This window comes from Nerophis lumbriciformis, linkage group LG39 (assembly GCF_033978685.3).
Source record: "Nerophis lumbriciformis linkage group LG39, RoL_Nlum_v2.1, whole genome shotgun sequence".
Lineage (NCBI taxonomy): Eukaryota > Metazoa > Chordata > Actinopteri > Syngnathiformes > Syngnathidae > Nerophis > Nerophis lumbriciformis.
This window is the reverse complement of record NC_084586.2, coordinates 22,834,297-22,861,899: the sequence shown is the minus strand read 5'-3', so window position 1 is coordinate 22,861,899 and position 27,603 is coordinate 22,834,297. Positions and strand designations below refer to the sequence as shown.

The 27,603-nt window shown below is 36.5% G+C and overlaps 1 protein-coding gene across 3 annotated transcripts in view; it reads left to right on the top strand.

Annotated features, from left to right (window-relative positions):
• The first annotated feature begins 9,769 nt into the window (after positions 1-9,769).
• The window catches only part of sema4gb (sema domain, immunoglobulin domain (Ig), transmembrane domain (TM) and short cytoplasmic domain, (semaphorin) 4Gb), an 81,570-nt gene continuing 63,736 nt past the window's right edge, over positions 9,770-27,603 (top strand). For 2 of the 3 annotated variants that reach the window (XM_072912698.1, XM_061932001.2), the window contains exons 1-2: positions 9,770-10,300; positions 20,403-20,561. In XM_072912698.1, coding sequence (XP_072768799.1) covers positions 10,078-10,300; positions 20,403-20,561 — 382 coding nt within the window. In that variant the 5' untranslated portion in view covers positions 9,770-10,077. Of the gene's footprint in view, positions 10,301-20,256; positions 20,286-20,402; positions 20,562-27,603 lie in introns of those variants that run through there. The other variant, XM_061932002.2, reaches the window with a different exon arrangement.

The window sequence follows — 27,603 nt, the reverse complement described above, 5'->3', positions numbered from 1 at the left end:
CACTGGAGGGCCTCACTATACTTTGAAGAACACGTCAAATAATTCACTTTCCTTAGAGATAAATATGACTTTAAGGGTATTAAACCGCGGAATAATTAATAATGCATATTCCTTATCATTTTTTGAATGCTTTAAAATATTTTTCTGTCTTTGTCTATCTGTGTTGACCCTGTGATGAGGTGGCGACTTTTCATACTTGCCAACCTTGAAACCTCCGATTTCGGGAGGTGGGGGCGTGGTCGGGGGTGGGGCGGGGCGTGGTTAAGAGATATATATATATATAAGAAATACTTGACTTTCAGTGAATTCTAGCTATATATATATATAGATATTTTATTACATATATATATATATATATATATATATATATATATATATATATATATATATATATATATATATATAAGAAATACTTGAATTTCAGTGTTCATTTATTTACACATATACACACATAACATTCATCTACTCATTGTTGAGTTAAGGGTTGAATTGTCCATCCTTGTTCTATTCTCTGTCACTATTTCAGAACACACACATTATACAAATATACATTATAAAATCAATAAGAAAACGGGAGCTCTAATTTGGGAGTCTGAATTAGGATCAGAAGTTCCCATATAAACATTGCGCACTCACGTCGCCTTTTTGTATTGATTACTGCAGCTGTGCACTGGATTCATTCACAAATACAAACTACAACTCACAAACACTTTAGAGTTAGGCTCCACCATCAGAATGTGTACTTAAACTTATAAAGATCACATGGATATTATTCAGTGAGTTGATTCACCAAAACTAACCTGTTATACAGGAGGAAAAAGCACACAGGACGTTTCAATTGTTCACAGACTGGTCGCGCTCATCAGAATGACAAGACACTTCCGGTCTGCAGGTGATAGCATTCAATTGGGAAGAAACGCCCTACTGCCCCCTACTGACCAATGTGAATACTGATAAATGTGTAATGACAGCTCCAAAAACGAATTCAAACCACAAAATAAAATAAATAAATCAACACAAAAATGTGACACATTATGGGTGGGTCACATATGCATGTACAGTAGATGGCAGTATTGTCCTGTTTAAAAGTGTCACAACATTGCTGTTTACGGCAGACCAACTGCTTTACGGTAGACGCTGTTGTTGTGTGTTGTTACCACGCTGGGAGGACGTTAATGAAATTGCTTAACAATAAACCCACATAAGAAACCAAGAACTCATCCTCGATCATTAGCTGTTTATATTGTGGGAAAGCGGACGTGTGAACAGGCTGTCAACACGTCACTCAGGTCCGCATGGAGCTGGAGGGGGCGTGGCCTCCAGCTCCGCCTGAATTTCGGGAGATTTTCGGGAGAAAATTTGTCCCGGGAGGTTTTCGGGAGAGGCGCTGAATTTCGGGAGTCTCCCGGAAAATCCGGGAGGGTTGGAAAGTATGCGACTTTTTCAGGTGTGTACCCCGCCCTCCGCCTGAATGCAGCTGGGATAGACTCCAGCGACACCCCGCGACCCTGAAAGGGACAGGCAGTAGAAAATGGATGGATGGATGAATAGGATTTGTTCACCTGTCTGGAGAGGTGACTTTTGTTGCAGTTCAGCATATTAGCCACTGGAGGGCCTCACTGTACTTTAAAGCAGTGGTGCCCAACCACTGGGCCGCGGCCCGGTACCGGTCCGTGGATCAATTGGAAAATAAATTAAAAAAATAATAATAATAATTAAGAACTTTTTTTTTTATTAAATCAACATAAAAAACACAAGATACACTTAAAATTAGTGCACCAACCCAAAAAACCTCCCTCCCCCATTTACACTCATTCACACAAAAGTGTTGATTCTTTCTATTAATAATATTTCTGGTTCCTACATTATATATCAATAAATATCAATACAGTCTGCAGGGATACAGTTCGTAAGCACACATGATTGTATTTTTTTATGACAAAAAAAACCAAAAAAAAAACACTAATGTTTTTTGCCCTTTTTGCCATAGAACACCTTTTTTTATGGCAAACACACAAAACATGCAATATTTTCCCCAAAAATTACAAAGTTGATATTTGATGTGAAGCAATTGGAGCCTTAAATAGGTAAACAATTCATAACAACATTGATTTTGAGTCATTATTATATGAGAAATTACAGTTTAAAATAATAAAACAGCTTTGTGTTTGTCAACATTGCAAATTTTTTTCTTCTTACAATTCACCTGTTTTCACTTTTACAACACTTTTTTAGGTTTTTATTTTTTTATCAGAATATGTGTTCCTGTGTTTCGAGGGCTGTTCAAAATTTGCTGAGGGCCACAAATGGTCCCCGGGGCCACACATTGGACAAACTTAATCAATACTAATAATCGGCACTACAGAATATTGTTCTGCATCCTGTTGTGTAACTTCCTGGAGTCACCACTAGAAGTGCTATAGAGTCACAACTACCTGGAGTCACCACTAGAAGTGCTATAGAGTCACAACCACTGTTGTGTAACTTCCTGGAGTCACCACTAGAAGTGCTATAGAGTCACAACTACCTGGAGTCACCACTAGAAGTGCTATAGAGTCACAACTACTGTTGTGTAACTACCTGGAGTCACCACTAGAAGTGCTATAGAGTCACAACTACCTGGAGTCACCACTAGAAGTGCTATAGAGTCACAACGACCTGGAGTCACCACTAGAAGTGCTATAGAGTCACAACTACTGTTGTGTAACTACCTGGAGTCACCACTAGAAGTGCTATAAAGTCACAACTAATGTTGTGTAACTACCTGGAGTCACCACTAGAAGTGCTATAAAGTCACAACTAATGTTGTGTAACTACCTGGAGTCACCACTAGAAGTGCTATTGAGTCACAACTACTGTTGTGTAACTACCTGGAGTCACCACTAGAAGTGCTATAGAGTCACAACCACTGTTGTGTAACTTCCTGGAGTCACCACTAGAAGTGCTATAGAGTCACAACTACCTGGAGTCACCACTAGAAGTGCTATAGAGTCACAACTACTGTTGTGTAACTACCTGGAGTCACCACTAGAAGTGCTATAAAGTCACAACTAATGTTGTGTAACTACCTGGAGTCACCACTAGAAGTGCTATAAAGTCACAACTAATGTTGTGTAACTACCTGGAGTCACCACTAGAAGTGCTATAAAGTCACAACTAATGTTGTGTAACTACCTGGAGTCACCACTAGAAGTGCTATAGAGTCACAACTACCTGGAGTCACCACTAGAAGTGTTATAAAGTCACAACTAATGTTGTGTAACTACCTGGAGTCACCACTAGAAGTGCTATTGAGTCACAACTACCTGGAGTCACCACTAGAAGTGCTATAGAGTCACAACTACCTGGAGTCACCACTAGAAGTGCTATAGAGTCACAACTACCTGGAGTCACCACTAGAAGTGCTATAGAGTCACAACCACTGTTGTGTAACTTCCTGAAGTCACCACTAGAAGTGCTATTGAGTCACAACTACCTGGAGTCACCACTAGAAGTGCTATAGAGTCACAACCACTGTTGTGTAACTACCTGGAGTCACCACTAGAAGTGCTATAGAGTCACAACTAATGTTGTGTAACTACCTGGAGTCACCACTAGAAGTGCTATAGAGTCACAACTAATGTTGTGTAACTACCTGGAGTCACCACTAGAAGTGCTATAGAGTCACAACTAATGTTGTGTAACTACCTGGAGTCACCACTAGAAGTGCTATAGAGTCACAACTACCTGGAGTCACCACTAGAAGTGCTATAGAGTCACAACTACTGTTGTGTAACTACCTGGAGTCACCACTGAAGTGCTATAGAGTCACAAATACCTGGAGTCACCACTAGAAGTGCTATAGAGTCACAACTACCTGGAGTCACCACTAGAAGTGCTATAGAGTCACAACTACCTGGAGTCACCACTAGAAGTGCTATAAAGTCACAACTAATGTTGTGTAACTACCTGGAGTCACCACTAGAAGTGCTATTGAGTCACAACTACCTGGAGTCACCACTAGAAGTGCTATAGAGTCACAACTACCTGGAGTCACCACTAGAAGTGCTATAAAGTCACAACTAATGTTGTGTAACTACCTGGAGTCACCACTAGAAGTGCTATTGAGTCACAACTACCTGGAGTCACCACTAGAAGTGCTATAGAGTCACAACTACCTGGAGTCACCACTAGAAGTGCTATAGAGTCACAACTACCTGGAGTCACCACTAGAAGTGCTATAGAGTCACAACCACTGTTGTGTAACTTCCTGGAGTCACCACTAGAAGTGCTATAGAGTCACAACCACTGTTGTGTAACTTCCTGAAGTCACCACTAGAAGTGCTATTGAGTCACAACTACCTGGAGTCACCACTAGAAGTGCTATAGAGTCACAACCACTGTTGTGTAACTACCTGGAGTCACCACTAGAAGTGCTATAGAGTCACAACTAATGTTGTGTAACTACCTGGAGTCACCACTAGAAGTGCTATAGAGTCACAACTAATGTTGTGTAACTACCTGGAGTCACCACTAGAAGTGCTATAGAGTCACAACTAATGTTGTGTAACTACCTGGAGTCACCACTAGAAGTGCTATAGAGTCACAACTACCTGGAGTCACCACTAGAAGTGCTATAGAGTCACAACTACTGTTGTGTAACTACCTGGAGTCACCACTGAAGTGCTATAGAGTCACAAATACCTGGAGTCACCACTAGAAGTGCTATAGAGTCACAACTACCTGGAGTCACCACTAGAAGTGCTATAGAGTCACAACTACCTGGAGTCACCACTAGAAGTGCTATAAAGTCACAACTAATGTTGTGTAACTACCTGGAGTCACCACTAGAAGTGCTATTGAGTCACAACTACCTGGAGTCACCACTAGAAGTGCTATAGAGTCACAACTACCTGGAGTCACCACTAGAAGTGCTATAAAGTCACAACTAATGTTGTGTAACTACCTGGAGTCACCACTAGAAGTGCTATTGAGTCACAACTACCTGGAGTCACCACTAGAAGTGCTATAGAGTCACAACTACCTGGAGTCACCACTAGAAGTGCTATAGAGTCACAACTACCTGGAGTCACCACTAGAAGTGCTATAGAGTCACAACCACTGTTGTGTAACTTCCTGGAGTCACCACTAGAAGTGCTATAGAGTCACAACCACTGTTGTGTAACTTCCTGAAGTCACCACTAGAAGTGCTATTGAGTCACAACTACCTGGAGTCACCACTAGAAGTGCTATAGAGTCACAACCACTGTTGTGTAACTACCTGGAGTCACCACTAGAAGTGCTATAGAGTCACAACTAATGTTGTGTAACTACCTGGAGTCACCACTAGAAGTGCTATAGAGTCACAACTAATGTTGTGTAACTACCTGGAGTCACCACTAGAAGTGCTATAGAGTCACAACTACCTGGAGTCACCACTAGAAGTGCTATAGAGTCACAACTACTGTTGTGTAACTACCTGGAGTCACCACTGAAGTGCTATAGAGTCACAAATACCTGGAGTCACCACTAGAAGTGCTATAGAGTCACAACTACCTGGAGTCACCACTAGAAGTGCTATAGAGTCACAACTACTGTTGTGTAACTACCTGGAGTCACCACTAGAAGTGCTATAGAGTCACAAATACCTGGAGTCACCACTAGAAGTGCTACTGAGTCACAACTACCTGGAGTCACCACTAGAAGTGCTACTGAGTCACAACTACCTGGAGTCACCACTAGAAGTGCTATAGAGTCACAACTACCTGGAGTCACCACTAGAAGTGCTATAGAGTCACAACTACCTGGAGTCACCACTAGAAGTGCTATAGAGTCACAACTACCTGGAGTCACCACTAGAAGTGCTATAGAGTCACAACTACCTGGAGTCACCACTAGAAGTGCTATAGAGACACAACCACTGTTGTGTAACTTCCTGGCGTCACCACTAGAAGTGCTATAGAGTCACAACTACCTGTGCTATAGAGTCACAACCACTGTTGTGTAACTTCCTGGAGTCACCACTAGAAGTGCTATAGAGTCACAACTACCTGGAGTCACCACCAGAAGTGCTATTGAGTCACAACTACCTGGAGTCACCACTAGAAGTGCTATAGAGTCACAACTACCTGGAGTCACCACTAGAAGTGCTATAGAGTCACAACTACCTGGAGTCACCACTAGAAGTGCTATAGAGTCACAACCACTGTTGTGTAACTACCTGGAGTCACCACTAGAAGTGCTATAGAGTCACAACTAATGTTGTGTAACTACCTGGAGTCACCACTAGAAGTGCTATAGAGTCACAACTAATGTTGTGTAACTACCTGGAGTCACCACTAGAAGTGCTATAGAGTCACAACTACCTGGAGTCACCACTAGAAGTGCTATAGAGTCACAACTACTGTTGTGTAACTACCTGGAGTCACCACTGAAGTGCTATAGAGTCACAAATACCTGGAGTCACCACTAGAAGTGCTATAGAGTCACAACTACCTGGAGTCACCACTAGAAGTGCTATAGAGTCACAAATACCTGGAGTCACCACTAGAAGTGCTACTGAGTCACAACTACCTGGAGTCACCACTAGAAGTGCTACTGAGTCACAACTACCTGGAGTCACCACTAGAAGTGCTATAGAGTCACAACTACCTGGAGTCACCACTAGAAGTGCTATAGAGTCACAACTACCTGGAGTCACCACTAGAAGTGCTATAGAGTCACAACTACCTGGAGTCACCACTAGAAGTGCTATAGAGTCACAACTACCTGGAGTCACCACTAGAAGTGCTATAGAGACACAACCACTGTTGTGTAACTTCCTGGCGTCACCACTAGAAGTGCTATAGAGTCACAACTACCTGTGCTATAGAGTCACAACCACTGTTGTGTAACTTCCTGGAGTCACCACTAGAAGTGCTATAGAGTCACAACTACCTGGAGTCACCACCAGAAGTGCTATTGAGTCACAACTACCTGGAGTCACCACTAGAAGTGCTATAGAGTCACAACTACCTGGAGTCACCACTAGAAGTGCTATAGAGTCACAACTACCTGGAGTCACCACTAGAAGTGCTATAGAGTCACAACTACCTGGAGTCACCACTAGAAGTGCTATAGAGTCACAACTACCTGGAGTCACCACTAGAAGTGCTATAGAGTCACAACCACTGTTGTGTAACTTCCTGGAGTCACCACTAGATGTGCTATAGAGTCACAACTACCTGGAGTCACCACTAGAAGTGCTGTAGAGTCACAACTACCTGGAGTCACCACTAGATGTGCTATAGAGTCACAACTACCTGGAGTCACCACTAGATGTGCCATAGAATCACAACTACTGTTGTGTAACTACCTGGAGTCACCACTAGAAGTGCTATAGAGTCACAACTACCTGGAGTCACCACTAGAAGTGCTATAGAGTCACAACTACCTGGAGTCACCACTAGAAGTGCTATAGAGTCACAACTACCTGGAGTCACCACTAGAAGTGCTATAGAGTCACAACCACTGTTGTGTAACTTCCTGGAGTCACCACTAGATGTGCTATAGAGTCACAACTACCTGGAGTCACCACTAGAAGTGCTGTAGAGTCACAACTACCTGGAGTCACCACTAGATGTGCTATAGAGTCACAACTACCTGGAGTCACCACTAGATGTGCTATAGAATCACAACTACTGTTGTGTAACTACCTGGAGTCACCACTAGAAGTGCTATAGAGTCACAACTACCTGGAGTCACCACTAGAAGTGCTATAGAGTCACAACGACCTGGAGTCACCACTAGAAGTGCTATAGAGTCACAACTACTGTTGTGTAACTACCTGGAGTCACCACTAGAAGTGCTATAAAGTCACAACTAATGTTGTGTAACTACCTGGAGTCACCACTAGAAGTGCTATTGAGTCACAACTACCTGGAGTCACCACTAGAAGTGCTATAGAGTCACAACTACCTGGAGTCACCACTAGATGTGCTATAGAGTCACAACTACCTGGAGTCACCACTAGATGTGCTATAGAATCACAACTACTGTTGTGTAACTACCTGGAGTCACCACTAGAAGTGCTATAGAGTCACAACTACCTGGAGTCACCACTAGAAGTGCTATAGAGTCACAACGACCTGGAGTCACCACTAGAAGTGCTATAGAGTCACAACTACTGTTGTGTAACTACCTGGAGTCACCACTAGAAGTGCTATAAAGTCACAACTAATGTTGTGTAACTACCTGGAGTCACCACTAGAAGTGCTATTGAGTCACAACTACCTGGAGTCACCACTAGAAGTGCTATAGAGTCACAACTACCTGGAGTCACCACTAGAAGTGCTATAAAGTCACAACTAATGTTGTGTAACTACCTGGAGTCACCACTAGAAGTGCTATTGAGTCACAACTACCTGGAGTCACCACTAGAAGTGCTATAGAGTCACAACTACCTGGAGTCACCACTAGAAGTGCTATAGAGTCACAACTACCTGGAGTCACCACTAGAAGTGCTATAGAGTCACAACCACTGTTGTGTAACTTCCTGGAGTCACCACTAGAAGTGCTATAGAGTCACAACCACTGTTGTGTAACTTCCTGAAGTCACCACTAGAAGTGCTATTGAGTCACAACTACCTGGAGTCACCACTAGAAGTGCTATAGAGTCACAACCACTGTTGTGTAACTACCTGGAGTCACCACTAGAAGTGCTATAGAGTCACAACTAATGTTGTGTAACTACCTGGAGTCACCACTAGAAGTGCTATAGAGTCACAACTAATGTTGTGTAACTACCTGGAGTCACCACTAGAAGTGCTATAGAGTCACAACTACCTGGAGTCACCACTAGAAGTGCTATAGAGTCACAACTACTGTTGTGTAACTACCTGGAGTCACCACTGAAGTGCTATAGAGTCACAAATACCTGGAGTCACCACTAGAAGTGCTATAGAGTCACAACTACCTGGAGTCACCACTAGAAGTGCTATAGAGTCACAACTACTGTTGTGTAACTACCTGGAGTCACCACTAGAAGTGCTATAGAGTCACAAATACCTGGAGTCACCACTAGAAGTGCTACTGAGTCACAACTACCTGGAGTCACCACTAGAAGTGCTACTGAGTCACAACTACCTGGAGTCACCACTAGAAGTGCTATAGAGTCACAACTACCTGGAGTCACCACTAGAAGTGCTATAGAGTCACAACTACCTGGAGTCACCACTAGAAGTGCTATAGAGTCACAACTACCTGGAGTCACCACTAGAAGTGCTATAGAGTCACAACTACCTGGAGTCACCACTAGAAGTGCTATAGAGTCACAACTACCTGGAGTCACCACTAGAAGTGCTATAGAGTCACAACTACTGTTGTGTAACTACCTGGAGTCACCACTAGAAGTGCTATAGAGTCACAACTACCTGGAGTCACCACTAGAAGTGCTATAGAGTCACAACTACTGTTGTGTAACTACCTGGAGTCACCACTAAAAGTGCTATAGAGTCACAACTACCTGGAGTCACCACTAGAAGTGCTATAGAGTCACAACCACTGTTGTGTAACTTCCTGGAGTCACCACTAGAAGTGCTATAGAGTCACAAACACTGTTTGTGCGCACACACACACTCAAAACACGTGAGTAAATGACGTAGCCACCGATAGGCGTTTTAATAGCATTAAAATATATATATTAAAATATATATATTAAGGTATGTGTGCAATTATACTCGTGCAGTAGAAATTAGTTTCGACAGAGTTAAGAGTTAATATATGACCATTATATATATGACATTTTTGCGGCTTAAATTAGCTGTCTTGGCTCAATGGTTCATAGTAAAAGCGACGGTGTGTACTTCCGCTCCTAAGACGAGAAATTCGCCTGTTTCTTAATCATTTTTGTACGTTTTTATGGATAACATTGTCTTAATTCCCCCACATATTTCCCCAATAATGACGTTTTACGACTTTCTAGAGCAGCGTTAAGCTAGCTCTACTCGCGGCTAGCATAGCGTGCGAAGTAGCCGAGATGCATTGTGGGACATGTAGTTCGTTTTAATGCAAACGATGGTTGTTTATGACAGAAGGTAAGTACTTTTAACGCGCTTTAAAATGGTCATGTGGACACTTGAACGCTACCAGGGAGCGGGGGAGACCTTGCCGGATGAGGATGAACAATATAGTGCGTGTGGGCGGGGGGTGATGTTGCGAGCGGGAGGGCGGGACCACGGCTGGTTAAAGCCCAGCAGAGGCAGCAGCAGCCCCGCAGAAGCTGCTCGCTGGTCCCCCCGCGTACAGGTGCTCGACGCGGAGGCTTCCTCGGTACGCCGAGCAGGTGAGTGTCTAGTTTGTTCTTCATTCTCCTTTAGTAAATATGCACACTTCATTGGTTTTACTCTTTATTTTTTTACAAGTATATATATATCTACGTACACATAGAGCGCATGCGCAGGTTGTAGGAAACTACTGGTTTTCTTCTTTTTTTTTAAAATTAAAAAAAATTAAAAATTGTCTTTTTTGTTGACATGGCAGCCACATACATATCCAGAGGGATATCCAACATGCTGCCACATGTGTTAATTATTCTTTTTGATAACACGCATCTTCATTATGCTTTTTGACGAGTTGCACTTGGAGGGCTGCAAGTCTACAGGATGTGCAAGAATTGTCAAGGAGGCTCCTATTTTGACTTTTAAGTGTACAAGGTAAACGCATGGTGACAGCCTGAGCTCATTTGCATATGTAAACACCACCCTTTTGTCAGTCATACTCACTATGCTCACTCGGGTAAACACAACATCTACAGCAGGGGTCCTCAAGTACAAATCTTGAAGGTCCACAAATGTTTTTTTGAAACAGGCTGGGTCCGTTTATTATCGGTCAAGCTTATATAATAGCAGGAGGTAGGTAGTTTAACATTTTCTTAAAATTAACAAAAATAAAATAAATATCCAATAAAATACATGAAATATTTTCTTTGAAACAAAAATAAATAAGAACTTTGAAAAAATGTGTCCTCTGCATTTGACCCATCCCTTGATCACCCCCTGGGAGGTGAGGGGAGCAGTGGGCAGCAGCGGCGCTGCGCCCGGGAATCATTTTTGGTGATTTAACCCCCAATTCCAAGCCTTGATGCTGAGTGCCAAGCAGGGAAGAATGCTGGTATGAGCTTTTAAACATAACCCGTTAACTGCTGCCAATCAAATGGTGAAAAAGATACTCTTTAGGGTTCATATGTTTGTAAATCTGACTGTGATGAAGTCAGTGCCTCACCAGCCATCAACCTCACCGCACGTTACTGCTCTGTTGCTATTTGTTGTTGTGTCATAGATTTAACAAAAATCTTGCTTGATGTTTCATATGGCTTTTTCAGCCTCGTGATTTCTTTTTTTCTTAGCTCTGAATCATGAGGAAATCTCTCTTCAAATTCGCGGTGCTCTTTCAGATAGTGACGTTTCAGATTGTCACTTTTCACCAGAGCAACAGTAGTGTTGCATAGTAGACACATTGGTCTGGTACTTGCAGTAGGTAGGATGAAAACATATTGCTCTGTCCATTCTTCCTTGAAACGTCGGTTTTCCCTGTCCACCTTTCTTTTACCAGCCTGAGCCAACTTGGAGCATGCCATTGTGATTTGATTCACATTCAGTGACTGACAAGTGAACAGTTAGCGAAGTAGCGATACGAGACAACTGTGTGCCTGCAGCGAAAGGTTCCATGCACTGTGCACATGACCCAGGTGGTAACAGCCTATCAGCGCGTCGTTGTGAAAGAGATGACAACCCATACCCCGGAATTAGCCAATCAGAGTGGCGTTCTCCCGCTCTCACTCCGTCTCTCTTTCTTTCTCTCTCTGAGAGAGAGAGAGAGAGAGACGGAGTGAGTGAGACACGAGAAGTGTAAACGAAACGTGGAGATATTTGACTAAAAACAACAAAGAACGTTGACTTGCGCTAGCGATAACTCACAGATAAATACAATTATTATATTTTTTTATAATAATTATAATTATAATAATAAAAAAAACATTTATTTTTAAAAAAAATTTTTTTTACTATAATTCGTGCTGGGTCCGGACGGACACGTCGCTGGGTCCGGACATGGACCGCGGTCCGCCTGTTGAGGATCACTGATCTACAGTTTGTGACAAACACTGTCAAAATGTCAAAAATATGCATGTGAGTGTTTTTAATCAGCATTTTAATTTACAATTACTGTGCTTGGAATTATAGCGTAGCGAACACGCACAAATGCTACTTTATTCGGTGAAAAACTCAACAATACTTCGTTGTAGCAACATTTATGATAAGTAGCTGCAGGCTCGTTTTAGTATGAGCTCCAATTAGCCTGAATAAAAAAAATCTAAATTTTTCAGCAAAAATTTGGTTTTACGATTATTATTTTTTTCAGATTTCTTTCTGAATTTTTTCTATTTTTGTTCATGTTCAGATTTTTTTTATAAAGAGACAGATTAATACAAATGTATTGAATACTAATTCAAAACCAGTTTTGATCAAAAATAGTCATTTGAAATGGCACCACATAAAATGCATCTTATTCTTAGCTAGTTAAAATGTTTATAAAAATGTGTTCCGAAAAAGAACAGATATAAATAGGACTTTATAGAAATACATTTTCAAACAAACTGAACAGATGAAATTTAGCTATTATACATCACTCTGGCATGAGTGACTTGTACCTAATATGTTGATCAATATGCATTGTCCTCATCAAATATACGGGAGGCAAAACTTCTTTATTGAATAAAATACTTCTGTTTTAGAAATTTTGGAATTTCGTTCACAATCTTTATGAGAGACAACAACACACGTTTTTTTTTTTTAGGATTTTAAAGATGATAAAAAACGCTTGAAAGATGCGGCTAATCGGAGTCAATCATTGTTGTCTTAAAAGCCTCTAAAACAACTTCAAACACCTCCAGCAACATTTTATATACACACTGTAACTATATATATATATATATATATATATATATATATATATATATATATATATATATATATATATATATATATATATATATATATATATATATATATATATATATATATATATATATATATATATATATATGTATATGTATGTGTGTGTGTGTATATATATATATATACAGTATATATATATACACAGTATATATATATATATATATATAATGTATTAACAGACACCTTCATAACAATATGTAATATGTTCAATATTTACCGTATTTTGGTCATTTTAATCACTGACTTCCTCCATTGATTTCCGTTTCCATAGCAGCACACTTCCGACTTCTGGCAATGAATGTCTGTTTCTACTTCCGGAATCAAACACGAGTGTGTTTCTAATCATGGCAGAATCAATTGATTAGGGCTATATAAATAAACATTGAATTACAGACAACAAAGACGACTAATATTGGACAAATGAGGATTCACAACCTTATCTTTTTGAAGCTGAATATACTGAAGATGAACTACTGCTTCTAGAAGCAAGCACAAACGAAGGGTGAGACGCTGGAGCAGACGGAAGCCGAGAGAGTGAGGTCGGCGTGACTTTGGCGCTATAAATGTGGAACTTGGAGGACATTTTATTTCGACACAAATGGAGTGCTTACCCAAATAAACCGGAAAAAAAGGTACCCGGCCAGCTGGACCAAACGCACAACTGTCCATCGAGTGAGTGACATTTTAATAACACGTAATGCGCGTTTTTTCAACTACAGTACATACACTGTCTAGCTAGCTGTGTACAAACAAATCATTAATTAATACTTTACAGATACTGTAATATGATTGTTCATGTTTTTCACTCAGTACAGATTGATGTCTTATCGCATTGTGTTGTGCATTACAAACTCAAAACGTGTTTCGTGTTTTCGTAGAAGCTAGCTTATCGCTTTCCGTAGCTAGCTTTTATGGCTAATACTGTAGCACGCCGATGTGTTACTAGGCTAGAAAAAGAGTTTCTTAGTGTTCACTCTCACAATAACAATGTTGCTACAGCTTGGTTATTATACAGGTTACAGATCGTAAATGAAGTTTTGTTGTTATTTTCCTGTTCGCCCCGTAAAGAGTTTAATTTCCCGCACTCGGCTGGATGCTTGGGTTTTCAGAGGCTGCAATAAGTTTCATGTTTTGGTGCCTTTTTTTTGTTAAAACAAACTTTGCAGCAGGCCTGTGCCACGCCTAGTGATGGGTTGATGAGGCGTCATGAAGCGTTTCGATACATTGCAAAACTGTATTGATACTGTGTCGATACTGTGTCACTAAATACTGACATCTGCTGGACATTAAAAATCCCTACAGGCAACCTATGGACCGACTCAACTGACACTGATTTGATGCCCTAGTACAGGGGTCACCAACCTTTTTGAAACCAAAAACTACTTCTTGGGTACTGATTAATGCGAAGGGCTACCAGTTTGATACACACTTAAATAAATAAATATATTGTCATTTGTAAGTTACACGTAAGTGTGATTTAAACAAGAATAGCTAAATAAATACATTTATATATATATAAAAAATGGGTATTTCTGTCTGTCATTCCGTCGTACATTTTTTTTCCTTTTACGGAAGGTTTTTTGTAGAGAATAAATGATGAAAAAAACACTTAATTGAACGGTTTAAAAGAGGAGAAAACACACAAAAAAATAAAATACAATTTTGAAACATAGTTTATCTTCAATTTCGACTCTTTAAAATTCAAAATTCAACCGACAAAAAGAAGAGAAAAACTAGCTAATTTGAATCTTTTTGAAAAAATTAAAATGATAATTTATGGAACATCATTAGTAATTTTTCCTGATTAAGATGCATTTTAGAATTTTGATGACATGTTTTAAATTGGTTAAAATCCAATCTGCACTTTGTTAGAATATTTAACAAATTGGACCAAGCTATATTTCTAACAAAGACAAATCAGTATTTCTTCTAGATTTTCCAGAACAAAAATTTGAAAAGAAATTCAAAATACTTTGAAATAAGATTTAAATTTGATTCTACAGATTTTCTAGATTTGCCAGAATATTTTTTTTTAATTTTAATCATAGTAAGTTTGAAGAAATATTTCACAAATATTCTTCGTCAAAAAACCAGAAGCTAAAATATTTATTATTCTTTACAATAATAAAAAAAAATTTTTTTTACTTGAACATTGATTTAAATTGTCAGGAAAGAAGAGGAAGAAATTTAAAAGGTAAAAAGGTATATTTGTTTAAAAATCCTAAAATCATTTTTAAGGTTGTATTTTTTTCTCTAAAATTGTATTTCTAAAAGTAATAAGAAGCAAAGTAAAAAATAAATGAATTTATTTAAACAAGTGAAGACCCATCCATCCATCCATTTTCTACTGCTTATTCCAAGTGAAGACCAAGTCTTTAAAATATTTTCGTGGATTTTCAAATTCTATTTGAGTTTTGTCTCTTTTAGAATTAAAAATGTCGAGCAAAGCGAGACCAGCTTACTAGTAAATAAATACAATTTAAAAAATAGAGGCAGCTCACTGGTAAGTGCTGCTCTTTGAGCTATTTTTAGAACAGGCCAGCGGGCGACTGATCTGGTCCTTACGGGCTACCTGGTGCCCGCGGGCACCGCGTTGGTGACCCCTGCCCTAGTATATACAATAATATAAATATTTCATTTAGGATTATTTCATATCTTCATTTAAATAAAAATATATTTTTTATCTTTTTTAGATACAGTCAATAAATAATGTGAACATGTATCATAACATGGAAATCTAAGAGAACGTGTTGTGGATGATTGTGGACTGGGAATTGTTTTAATTTTATTTTTTTACACATTTTTAATTTAAAAAAAATTCCGACGTATTACATTTTAGACGATTTCTCTTAGTTATTATTTATCGGGCTGTAGAAAAGACCCGCTCATAGGGCACAGAGGAGGCGACACAGTTGGCGTATCGGTCACGTGACCAAAACAGCTCATGATCGGTCACGTGACTTTCTAAAAGCGGTACGCGCACCGACACAGGGTTTCGCTCTATGAGCTCGACGCATGCGCCGATGCATCGGTGTTGCCGGACACATCACTAGCCACGCCTGTTGCCGCTAAACCAAACCACCGACCACACTTTTCTTTTCTTTGGAACAAATGCTTCACTCTGGTTGGCGTTAGCATTAGCAAAGTTGTGCTAGGCTTGTGAATCTCCGCTAAGGAAGTAAAGGGGATGTCGGAAGCTCTGGGGGGTCCAAAATATGCTGGAGCAAGAGGAGAAAAAACATAAATTTTTTCACATTTTTTAAGTTAAAAAAAACATGAATTTATCGCCGCGGCCTACTTTTACTCCACATATTGTTTATCAGGCATGTATGGAAACTTGTGTTCAAACCCATCCCTTTCAAAATAAAGCGTGTGTAACAATGCACAACAAATGCAATGCATTAGAACCACTTGATTAAAGTACAGTGTTTTATACTCCTATAGTCAAGCTCTGTGTAGTGTTACAGTGGCCAAAAATATGAAATATACTTGTTAAACAAAATGTCTGCCTTGTTTTTAATGAGTACTTAGGCCAGGGATGTCAAAGTGGTTTTCATTGAGGGCCACATAGCAGTTATGGCTGCCATCAGAGGGCCGCTTGTAACAGTGAATAATGTATGAATTTGATTTAATTATTATTTATATAATTTGTTTTAGGTAGATTTTACAGTAAAAACTTAACATTTACACAATTTTACTGTAAAATATAGTGGGGAGTTTTCATTTTTTACAACATTTTACGGTACATGTAAAAACAGTACCACTGTTTTTTGGGGGGTTTTTACGTAAAAATTAAATTGACATTGTTTTTACAACATTATATTGGTCATGGAAAAACAGTTCAAGTTATTTTTTTATTCTGCCAGTTTTTCTACCGTAAAAACAAATGTATCCTGTTTTTCCATTCATAGTAATACACCGTTAAAAACAACAACCCTAGATTTTACAGTCAAACACTGTCAGCGCAGTCAACATAGTTATTTTAAGTTTTTTTCAATTTGATGGCTAGTTTGCTGTAAAGTTAAGTATTTTCATTTAGACAAAAACATGTTTGGAAAGTATGATGATAATATACTGTAATATTTGTTGCAGTATTGGATACTATTCAAGTTTAAAATGTATGCAATTTCAAGCAGTACATATATTTTTAGTCATAGAGAAGTTTCTTAAGTGCAGAAATTACGACTAAAGTGGTGAAGCTGTATTTTCATTTGAACTTTAATTTTATTGAGAGTTTATTTAGGACAGATATCATGATTTTCATTTGTAATTTATTTAGAATGTATTTATTTTAGCACAACATAGTTTGCAATAAAAAATTGTAAGGAGTTTTAATAAATATCTAAATGTATTTTTTAATGTTTTTTGAGTCTTTTTGGTGATGTTTATTTAAGAAACTTACACAATATTATTTATTATTAATTTTGTTAGAATGTATTTATTTTAGTACAACATAGTTTGCAAAATGTAATAAATAATTGTAAGCGCTAAAGTCATAGAGAAATTTCTTAAGCGCAAAAATTATGACTAAAGTGGTGAAGCTGTATTTTCATTTGAACTTTAATTTTATTGAGAGTTTGTTTAGGAAAGATATCATGATTTTCATTCGATAATTTATTTAGAATTTATTTATTTTAGCACAACATAGTTTGCAAATTGTAATAAATAATTGTAAGAAGTTTTAATAAATATCTAAATGTATTTTTTTTGTTTTTTGAGTCTTTTTGGTGATGTTTATTAAAGAAACATACTCATTACTATAGCTTGTAACAGTGAATAATGTATGAATTTGATTTAATTATTAATTATATCAATTGTTTTAGGTAGATTTTACAGTAAAAACTTAACATTTACACAATTTTACTGTAAAATATAGTGGGGAGTTTTCATTTTTTACAACATTTTACGGTACATGTAAAAACAGTACCACTGTTTTTTGGGGGGGGGTTTACGTAAAAATTAAATTGACATTGTTTTTACAACATTATATTGGTCATGGAAAAATAGTACAAGTTATTTTTTTATTCTGCTAACTTAGCTGCCAGTTTTTCTACCGTAAAAACAAATGTATCCTGTTTTTCCATTCACAGTAATACACCGTTAAAAACAACAACCCTAGATTTTACAGTCAAAAACTGTCAGCGCAGTCAACATAATTATTTTAAGTTTTTTTCAATTTGATGGGTAGTTTGCTGTAAAGTTAAGTATTTTTATTTAGACAAAAACATGTTTGGAAAGTATGATGATAATATACTGTAATATTTGTTGCAATATTGGATACTATTCAAGTTTAAAATGTATGCAATTTCAAGCAGTACATATATTTTTAGTCATAGAGAAGTTTCTTAAGTGCAGAAATTACGACTAAAGTGGTGAAGCTGTATTTTCATTTGAACTTTAATTTTATTGAGAGTTTATTTAGGACAGATATCATGATTTTCATTCGTAATTTATTTAGAATGTATTTATTTTAGCACAACATAGTTTGCAATAAAAAATTGTAAGAAGTTTTAATAAATATCTAAATGTATTTTTTTAATGTTTTTTGAGTCTTTTTGGTGATGTTTATTTAAGAAACTTACACAATATTATTTATTATTAATTTTGTTAGAATGTATTTATTTTAGTACAACATAGTTTGCAAAATGTAATAAATAATTGTAAGCGCTAAAGTCATAGAGAAATTTCTTAAGCGCAAAAATTATGACTAAGTATATAGTATAAGTATAAAGGTTAAAAAAAAAAACGCATCCTCAGCGCATGTGCATAGCATAGATCCAACGAATCGATGACTAAATTAATCGCCAACTATTTTTATAGTCGATTTAATCGATTTAGTTGTTGCAGCCCTAACATTATATTATTATTTATACACCTATAGTATCACAGAGACAGGTTGTTTTTGTGTTACTGTATATATTTGTTTTTCTGAAAAATCCCACTCAATATACTTTGGGTAACAACAGTCAATGTTTATTAGGGCCCGCATGGCCCATTGTAAAAGGAATCCCAACGGGAGTCCTTTTACAATGGGACATAAGGACCTATTGTTTTTCTAAGGTTTTATTATTATTCCGCCGCCTCTTTGAGCACTAATTTGACCCACTTAACATGCTTCAAAACTCACCATATTTGACCCATACATCAGGACCTGCGAAAATTGTCTTTTAATAAAATCTCAAAAGTGCGCTCTAGCGCCCCCTAGAAAGAAAACTGCTTATAACTCCCAGTACGAATGTTGTAGAGACATGAAACAAAAACCTCTATGTAGGGCTCACTTAGCCCTACTTTTCATTAATTAATTTCCTTGGGCAAAAATCAACAGGAAATTGGCAATTCCCCCTTCAAGACAAAAATGTACTAAAAACAGTCACTTTTGCCTCTTTGAGCTGTAATTTGACCCCCTTAACATGCTTCAAAACTCACCGAACTGAACACACACATCAGGACTAGCAGAAATTGCGATCTAATAAAAAAACCTAACCCCAAATTTAAAAATTGCGCTCTACAGCAATTTTGTAATAAAACGGAGAAAAAACTGCTCCTCGGAAGAAAAAAATGACAAAACTGCCTGTAACTCCCACTGGAAAGGTCGGAGAGACATGAAACAAAAACCTCAATGTAGGTCTCACTTAGACCTACATTTCATAAATTGACAACCCCCAGCAAAAATCAACAGGAAGTTTGCTATTCCCCCTTCAAAACAACATTTTTGTAAAAACCGGTCACCTTCCTTCAAAATCTATCTCCTCTGTTTGTTGTTTAGGCTTCAAACTAACACAGGAGAGAGATTGAACCCTTGTGTATAAAAGTATAGAACAGCTTTTTAATACCTGCTCCGGTTTTGATTTTATGACCCTTCAAAGACCCGCTGCACTGATGCTGCTGTTTTTTTAAGATGGCTGCTCAAAAGCAGGAAGCACCAACATGCCCACACAATGCAGACAGGGTAGGTACACTAGACAAAAGTCTTGGGACACTTCAGACTAAAAGTAGACAAAAGTATTGGGACACTTAGGACTAGCACCTGCCAAATACGCGGGCCCGACCAATGCTGCTTGCAGCTTTAATTTATTTTTATTTTTTTAGGGGGGTAACAGTCAATATTTATTTATTTTATTTTATTTTTTTCTTATAAAATAAAAGTGAGATTTTGTTAAACCAAATATTGTGCTTTTTTCCATATACAACAACCTATCTGGATTCGATAAGAGAATCGACAAGGAATCGGTTCGATAAGAGGATTCAATAATGGGCTCGAACTGGATCATTTCTTATCAAACATCATCCCTACATAGAAGTGAATTGTAAAAGGTTATTTTGGGTGGTGTAAGGTACAGCTGAATGAACACCATCGCTTGGCTTTTATTCAAGATTGAACCAAACTAAGTGTTGCAAATGACCTAAAAAGTGTTTTTCTCGCATGCACAGACTGGGAGTCCAGACATATTTGGATGCGTGTGGTCAACATGAAAGCCCCCCTCTTCCTCCCCCTGATGCTCCTGGCCGCCATGTCCCAACCACAAGCCTTCCCCTTCAGCGCCTCTCTGGACGTGGACGTCACCCCCAGGACCACCGTCTTCGTCAAAGGTAACGCGTGTCCTCATTTGAGCGAGTGGCACAGTTTTTTTGCTCCCCCCATCGGCGGTCTCCCAAGTCCTGTCCTAGATGGAGCGTGAGACTCAGGGGGTGCGATGGTGGTGGTGTGACCACAAAGTGCTGAATAGGAGCGTTTTGTCGCTCATCAGCATCTCTGGTCGCCCCGACTCACCTTTTCCCTCCCCTCTCCTTCGGCCCAAAACACTGCGGCAGAAGCAGCTGCGGCGAGGAAGGGAAACTCCGACTGAACCGAGCTCTCGCATCCCCCTCCTCTATGTGGTCCTCTGGGGAGCAGTAGTATTATTAGAGGAGGGCAGGAACAGGCAGAGATGTTGCTGTTCGCAACCATAACACATCAGGGAGATGAAGCAGGGGCCTCATGTATTAAACCTTTGAGATGTATCAAGAGTGGAATGTCACTTCATGTTTCACGTACGCACATTTCTACATGCTAGTGATGTGCGGATCCATGCTGAAAGATCGATACCGCCAATACTCTATGGTCTAATATCCACTGCCAAATCAAAATATAGATACTTCTGATACTAGTTGTTTGAGATAATATATCACCAACAGGAACACAGGTCACTAAATAATTGAGATAGTGTCTAAATCAGTGATTCTTAACCGTTGGGCCGCCAAAAATAATGTTTCTTATTTGTGGTTCAATGGACTGCAGTGGTACTCAGTTGTAATACACTTTTCCACCACTTGTGGCAGTCATGACAATATCAAACAAACAGAAGAAGTCTGGAGCTAAAGTCATAGAGAAGTTTCTTAAGCGCAGAAATTACGACTAAAGTGGTGAAGCAGTGTAATTTTATTGACTGTTTAGTTAGAAATCATACCCTTATTTGTATTATTAAGTATTATTATTTTAGTTATAATTTCATGTATTTTAGTACAACATAGTTTGTAAATTTTAATGAAGTAAGTGCTAAAGTCATAGAGAAGTGTCTTAAGCGCAAAAATTATGACTTAGGTGGTGAAGCTGTATTTTCATTTGCACTGTAATTTTATTGACTGTTTATTTAGGAAATATATGATGATTTGTTTTATTATTTATTATCAATTTAGTTATAATTGTATTCATTTTACCTGGGGATAGGTTGATTGGCAACACTAAATGGTCCCTAGTGTGTGAATGTGAGTGTGAATGTTGTCTGTCTATCTGTGTTGGCCCTGCGATGAGGTGGCGACTTGTCCAGGGTGTACGCCGCCTTCCGCCCGATTGTAGCTGAGATAGGCTCCAGCGCCCCCCGCGACCCCAAAAAAAGGGAATAAGCGGTAGAAAATGGATGGATGGATGTATTTATTTTAGTACATCATAGTTTACAAAATATAATAAATAATTGTAAGCGCTAAAGTCCTAGAGAAGTGTCTTAAGCGCAAAAATTATGACTAAAGTGGTGAAACTGTATTTTCATTTGCAGTGTATTTTTATTGACAGTTTATTTAGAAACCATATCGTGATTTGTATTATTAATAATTTAGTTATAATTTTATGTATTTTAGTATAACATAGTTTGCAAATTTTAATAAATAATTGTAAGCACTAAAGTCATAGAGAAGTGTCTTAAGCGCAAAAATTATGACTAAGGTGGTGAAGCTGTATTTTCATTTGCACTGTAATTTTATTGACTGTTTATTTAGGAAATATATGATGATTTGTTTTATTATTTATTATTAATTTAGTTATAATTGTATTCATTTTACCTGGGGATAGGTTGATTGGCAACACTAAATGGTCCCTAGTGTGTGAATGTGAGTGTGAATGTTGTCTGTCTATCTGTGTTGGCCCTGCGATGAGGTGGCGACTTGTCCAGGGTGTACCCCGCCTTCCGCCCGATTGTAGCTGAGATAGGCTCCAGCGCCCCCCGCGACCCCAAAAAAAGGGAATAAGCGGTAGAAAATGGATGGATGGATGTATTTATTTTAGTACATCATAGTTTGCAAAATATAATAAATAATTGTAAGCGCTAAAGTCATAGAGAAGTTTCTTAAGCGCAAAAATTATGACTAAAGTGGTGAAGCTGTATTTTCATTTGCAGTGTATTTTTATTGACAGTTTATTTAGAAACCATATCATGATTTGTATTATTAATAATTTAGTTATAATTGTATGTATTTTAGTGCAACATAGTTTGCAAATTTTAATAAATAATTGTACGCACTAAAGTCATAGAGAAGTTTCTTAAGTGCAAAAATTATGACTAAATTGGTGAAGCTGTATTTTCATGTGAAGTTTAATTTTATTTAGAGTTTATTTAGGAAACATATCATGATTTCTATTCTTAATTTAGTTAGAATGTATTTATTTTAGCACAACATAGTTTGCAAATTGTAATAAATAATTGTAAGGAGTTTTAATAAATATCTACATTTATTTTTGTATTAGTTTTTAGAGTCTTTTTGGTGATGTTTATTTAAGAAACTTACACATGATTATTTATTATTGATTTTGTTAGAATGTATTTATTTTAGTACAACATAGTTTGCAAAATGTAATAAATTATTGTAAGCAATAAAGACATAGAGAAGTTTCTTAAGTGCAGAAATAACGACTAAAGTGGTGAAGCTGTATTTTCATTTGCACTGTAATTTTATTGACTGTTTAATTAGGAAATATATGATGCTTTGTTTTATTATTTATTATTAATTTAGTTATAATTGTATTTATTTTAATACATCATAGTTTACAAAATATAATAAATAATTGTAAGCGCTAAAGTCACAGAGAAGTTTCTTAAGCGCAAAAATTATGACTAAAGTGGTGAAGCTGTATTTTCATTTGCAGTGTAATTTTATTGACAGTTTATTTAGAAAACATATCGTGATTTGTATTATTAATAATTTAGTTATAATTTTATGTATTTTAGTACAACATAGTTTGTAAATTTTAATAAATAATTGTAAGCACTAAAGTCATAGAGAAGTGTCTTAAGCGCAAAAATTATGACTACGGTGGTGAAGCTGTATTTTCATTTGCACTGTAGTTTTATTGACTGTTTATTTAGGAAATATATGATGATTTGTTTTATTATTAATTTAGTTATAATTGTATTCATTTTACCTGGGGATAGGTTGATTGGCAACACTAAATGGTCCCTAGTGTGTGAATGTGAGTGTGAATGTTGTCTGTCTATCTGTGTTGGCCCTGCGATGAGGTGGCGACTTGTCCAGGGTGTACGCCGCCTTCCGCCCGATTGTAGCTGAGATAGGCTCCAGCGCCCCCCGCGACCCCAAAGGGAATAAGCGGTAGAAAATGGATGGATGGATGGATTATTTTAGTTATAATTTCATGTATTTTATAGTACAACATAGTTTGTAAATTTTAATAAATAATTGTAAGCGCTAAAGTCATAGAGAAGTGTCTTAAGCGCAAAAATTATGACTACGGTGGTGAAGCTGTATTTTCATTTGCACTGTAATTTTATTGACTGTTTATTTAGGAAATATATGATGATTTGTTTTATTATTTATTATCAATTTAGTTATAATTGTATTCATTTTACCTGGGGATAGGTTGATTGGCAACACTAAATGGTCCCTAGTGTGTGAATGTGAGTGTGAATGTTGTCTGTCTATCTGTGTTGGCCCTGCGATGAGGTGGCGACTTGTCCAGGGTGTACCCCGCCTTCCGCCCGATTGTAGCTGAGATAGGCTCCAGCGCCCCTCACGACCCCGAAGGGAATAAGCGGTAGAAAATGGATGGATGGATGGATTATTTTAGTTATAATTTCATGTATTTTAGTACAACATAGTTTGTAAATTTTAATGAATAATTGTAAGCGCTAAAGTCATAGAGAAGTGTCTTAAGCGCAAAAATTATGACTAAGGTGGTGAAGCTGTATTTTCATTTGTACTGTAATTTTATTGACTGTTTAATTAGGAAATATATGATGATTTGTTTTATTATTTATTATTAATTTAGTTATAATTGTATTCATTTTAATACATCATAGTTTACAAAATATAATAATTAATTGTAAGCGCTAAAGTCATAGAGAAGTTTCTTAAGCGCAAAAATTATGACTAAAGTGGTGAAGCTGTATTTTCATTTGCAGTGTCATTTTATTGACAGTTTATTTAGAAACCATATCGGGATTTGTATTATTAATAATTTTGTTATAATTTTATGTATTTTAGTATAACATAGTTTGCAAATTTTAATAAATAATTGTAAGCACTAAAGTCATAGAGATGTGTCTTAAGCGCAAAAATTATGACTAAGGTGGTGAAGCTGTATTTTCATTTGCACTGTAATTTTATTGACTGTTTATTTAGGAAATATATGATGATTTGTTTTATTATTTATTATTAATTTAGTTATAATTGTATTTATTTTAATACATCATAGTTTACAAAATATAATAAATAATTGTAAGCGCTAAAGTCACAGAGAAGTTTCTTAGGAGCAAAAATTATGACTAAAGTGGTGAAGCTGTAATTTCATTTGCAGTGTAATTTTATTGACAGTTTATTTAGAAACCATATCATGATTTGTATTATTAATAATTTAGTTATAATTTTATGTATTTTAGTGCAACATAGTTTGCAAATTTTAATAAATAATTGTAAGCACTAAAGTCATAGAGATGTGTCTTAAGTGCAGAAATAACGACTAAAGTGGTGAAGCTGTATTTTCATTTGCACTGTAATTTTATTGACTGTTTATTTAGGAAATATATGATGATTTGTTTTATTATTTATTATTAATTTAGTTATAATTGTATTTATTTTAGTACATCATAGTTTGCAAAATATAATAATTAATTGTAAGCGCTAAAGTCATAGAGAAGTTTCTTAAGCGCAAAAATTATGACTAAAGTGGTGAAGCTGTATTTTCATTTGCAGTGTATTTTTATTGACAGTTTATTTAGAAACCATATCATGATTTGTATTATTAATAATTTAGTTATAATTGTATGTATTTTAGTGCAACATAGTTTGCAAATTTTAATAAATAATTGTAAGCACTAAAGTCATAGAGAAGTTTCTTAAGTGCAAAAATTATGACTAAATTGGTGAAGCTGTATTTTCATGTGAAGTTTAATTTTATTTAGAGTTTATTTAGGAAACATATCATGATTTCTATTCTTAATTTAGTTAGAATGTATTTATTTTAGCACAACATAGTTTGCAAATTGTAATAAATAATTGTAAGGAGTTTTAATAAATATCTACATTTATTTTTGTATTAGTTTTTAGAGTCTTTTTGGTGATGTTTATTTAAGAAACTTACACATGATTATTTATTATTGATTTTGTTAGAATGTATTTATTTTAGTACAACATAGTTTGCAAAATGTAATAAATTATTGTAAGCAATAAAGACATAGAGAAGTTTCTTAAGTGCAGAAATAACGACTAAAGTGGTGAAGCTGTATTTTCATTTGCACTGTAATTTTATTGACTGTTTAATTAGGAAATATATGATGCTTTGTTTTATTATTTATTATTAATTTAGTTATAATTGTATTTATTTTAATACATCATAGTTTACAAAATATAATAAATAATTGTAAGCGCTAAAGTCACAGAGAAGTTTCTTAAGCGCAAAAATTATGACTAAAGTGGTGAAGCTGTATTTTCATTTGCAGTGTAATTTTATTGACAGTTTATTTAGAAAACATATCGTGATTTGTATTATTAATAATTTAGTTATAATTTTATGTATTTTAGTACAACATAGTTTGTAAATTTTAATAAATAATTGTAAGCACTAAAGTCATAGAGAAGTGTCTTAAGCGCAAAAATTATGACTACGGTGGTGAAGCTGTATTTTCATTTGCACTGTAGTTTTATTGACTGTTTATTTAGGAAATATATGATGATTTGTTTTATTATTAATTTAGTTATAATTGTATTCATTTTACCTGGGGATAGGTTGATTGGCAACACTAAATGGTCCCTAGTGTGTGAATGTGAGTGTGAATGTTGTCTGTCTATCTGTGTTGGCCCTGCGATGAGGTGGCGACTTGTCCAGGGTGTACGCCGCCTTCCGCCCGATTGTAGCTGAGATAGGCTCCAGCGCCCCCCGCGACCCCAAAGGGAATAAGCGGTAGAAAATGGATGGATGGATGGATTATTTTAGTTATAATTTCATGTATTTTATAGTACAACATAGTTTGTAAATTTTAATAAATAATTGTAAGCGCTAAAGTCATAGAGAAGTGTCTTAAGCGCAAAAATTATGACTACGGTGGTGAAGCTGTATTTTCATTTGCACTGTAATTTTATTGACTGTTTATTTAGGAAATATATGATGATTTGTTTTATTATTTATTATCAATTTAGTTATAATTGTATTCATTTTACCTGGGGATAGGTTGATTGGCAACACTAAATGGTCCCTAGTGTGTGAATGTGAGTGTGAATGTTGTCTGTCTATCTGTGTTGGCCCTGCGATGAGGTGGCGACTTGTCCAGGGTGTACCCCGCCTTCCGCCCGATTGTAGCTGAGATAGGCTCCAGCGCCCCTCACGACCCCGAAGGGAATAAGCGGTAGAAAATGGATGGATGGATGGATTATTTTAGTTATAATTTCATGTATTTTAGTACAACATAGTTTGTAAATTTTAATGAATAATTGTAAGCGCTAAAGTCATAGAGAAGTGTCTTAAGCGCAAAAATTATGACTAAGGTGGTGAAGCTGTATTTTCATTTGTACTGTAATTTTATTGACTGTTTAATTAGGAAATATATGATGATTTGTTTTATTATTTATTATTAATTTAGTTATAATTGTATTCATTTTAATACATCATAGTTTACAAAATATAATAATTAATTGTAAGCGCTAAAGTCATAGAGAAGTTTCTTAAGCGCAAAAATTATGACTAAAGTGGTGAAGCTGTATTTTCATTTGCAGTGTCATTTTATTGACAGTTTATTTAGAAACCATATCGGGATTTGTATTATTAATAATTTTGTTATAATTTTATGTATTTTAGTATAACATAGTTTGCAAATTTTAATAAATAATTGTAAGCACTAAAGTCATAGAGATGTGTCTTAAGCGCAAAAATTAT